Below are 1863 nucleotides of genomic sequence, written 5' to 3'. Positions count from 1 at the left end.
CGACCCTGGGCGGCCCCACTGGCTGTGGAGGGTCTGAGGGTCCCCTCCCTGGTCAGGGCATTAAAGGACTCTGTCAGTCGGCCCCAAGCTGGCCCAAGGGCAGGGACCCCCCACAGCAGCCTCTGCCCCGCCCCCGCAGGCTCACACCTGCCTCCTGGCCACAAACGATGAGGTGGGGCAAGCCGGGACCAGGAGGGGGCAGGGCGTGCGAGGGATGGGGGATGGGCGGGACCCGTCACCCCTCCTGAGGCCTCGAGGCGTTTCCAGGCCAGGGGCGCGGCCTGGGCAGGAGGACCCTACGGTCTCGGCTGGCGGCGCCCGCTCGGGCTCGCTTGGGCTGGGGCGCAGGACCGGAACCCCGTGCTCATCTCCACTGGACACGGCCAAGGGGAGGGACGCCAGCTCAGAGTCCCTCAGGCCCGGGTGTGCCGTTTTGCACGTCTGAGGGACTGCTTGACGGGCCGTCCGCGCCATGGGACAGTGGGTGGCTCGGGCCTGTGCTGGCCCCGTGAAGCGTTTGCTGAGCGACGCCAGGAAGGAAAGTCGCTACACTGCATGGTTCGTGCCCCCGGATGCCCCGGGGCCAGCCGGCAGCCCTCGGAGTGAGGGCGGTCCCACACGCCACTTCAGACAAGGGCCCCGGGGACCCAGGAGGGACACGGGTGGGCCCGGGGCCCCGTGGCAGGGCAGGTCTCGAGCCCAGCTCTCAGATCTCTTGTTTTCACTAGAGTGTGAGTGGATGCCCTGTGCTCAGGGTGTGTCACTGGAAGGCGGCGACCCAGGAGACAGGAGGCTGTGGGGGGGACGGGACCCCAGCCGACGCCCAGCACAGGCCGAGAGGTACTTACAGCACTGGTTGCTGGGGACAGGCAGCGGCTTGTCCTGCTCGTCCCGGAGCGAGTCCTGCGGGGAGCCAGGGAGACTCGTCTCAGCTCGAGAGCCGGGGCCGGGAGGGTCCTCTGCCCTGCCCCATCCCGACGTCCCCCGGCCCCAGCCCTCTCCCTCTGGATGAGGAGGACATGGATGTTTACAGAGTAGGAGGGGGGACACACACAGAGACAGAGACACACAGAAAGAGACACAGAAGACAGAGACACGGGCGAGGAATAGAAACAGGCAGACAGAGAGAAGAGAGCCGGAAGCAGGTTGCAGAAGAAAAGCAAGAAGGTGAGAAGGTTGGACAGAAATTATTATTATTATTAGAGACAGGGTCTTGCTATGTTGTCCAGGCTGAAGGGCTGTGGCATGATCATGGCTCACTGCAGCCTTGACCTCCTGGGTTCAGGCAACCCTCCCACCTCAGCCCCCAAGGAGCTGGGACTGCAGGCCCCTCCACAGCCGGCTAATTTTTGTATATTTTTAAAATGGGGTCTCACTATGTTGCCCAGGCTGGCCTCAAAATCCTGGCCTCGAGCCATCCTCCTGCCTTGGCCTTCCAAAGTGCTGGGACTACAGGCGTGAGCCGCTGCACCCGGTCTGACCACCAGTGACATGTGAGTGTGCGAGTGACCGCTGCCTGATGCCGCCCGCAATAGTGCTCGGTCCCGTCGGCACCTGGCCCCACCCTCAACCCTCTGAAGACCGTCTCGCCCCCATGACACACAGCCAAGGGGAGGAGGCTGGCATGGAGGGCAGAGGCCAGCGCAGGGCAAGGGGGGCCTGGAAGGTGCAGCCTGATGCTGACGGGGGCAGGGCAGGGAGGGGTGTAAGGACCACTGCCAGGGCAGGGCGCGGCGGTCCGTCTGTCATCCAGCATTTTGGGAGGCCGAGGCAGGAGGATCGCTCGAGCCCAGGCATTTTTTTTTTTGGGTTGGAGTCTCACTCCGTCGCCCAGACTGGAGTGCAGCGGCCGCTCCCGGCCCC

The 1863-nt window shown here is 65.2% G+C and overlaps 1 protein-coding gene across 1 annotated transcript in view; it reads right to left on the bottom strand.

Annotated features, from left to right (window-relative positions):
- Window positions 1-1863, bottom strand: part of LOC103252291 (protein unc-13 homolog A-like) — a 10422-nt gene that overhangs the window by 2978 nt on the left and 5581 nt on the right. The window contains exon 5 of the mRNA XM_021709029.1: window positions 831-903. Within this exon, the coding sequence (XP_021564704.1) occupies window positions 831-903 (73 nt within the window). The remainder of the gene's footprint in view (window positions 1-830; window positions 904-1863) is intronic.

Source organism: Carlito syrichta, unplaced genomic scaffold (assembly GCF_000164805.1).
Source record: "Carlito syrichta isolate Samal-C Ts95f unplaced genomic scaffold, Tarsius_syrichta-2.0.1 Scaffold154356, whole genome shotgun sequence".
Taxonomy (NCBI): Eukaryota; Metazoa; Chordata; class Mammalia; order Primates; family Tarsiidae; genus Carlito; species Carlito syrichta.
This window is presented reverse-complemented; position numbering and strand designations above follow the sequence as displayed.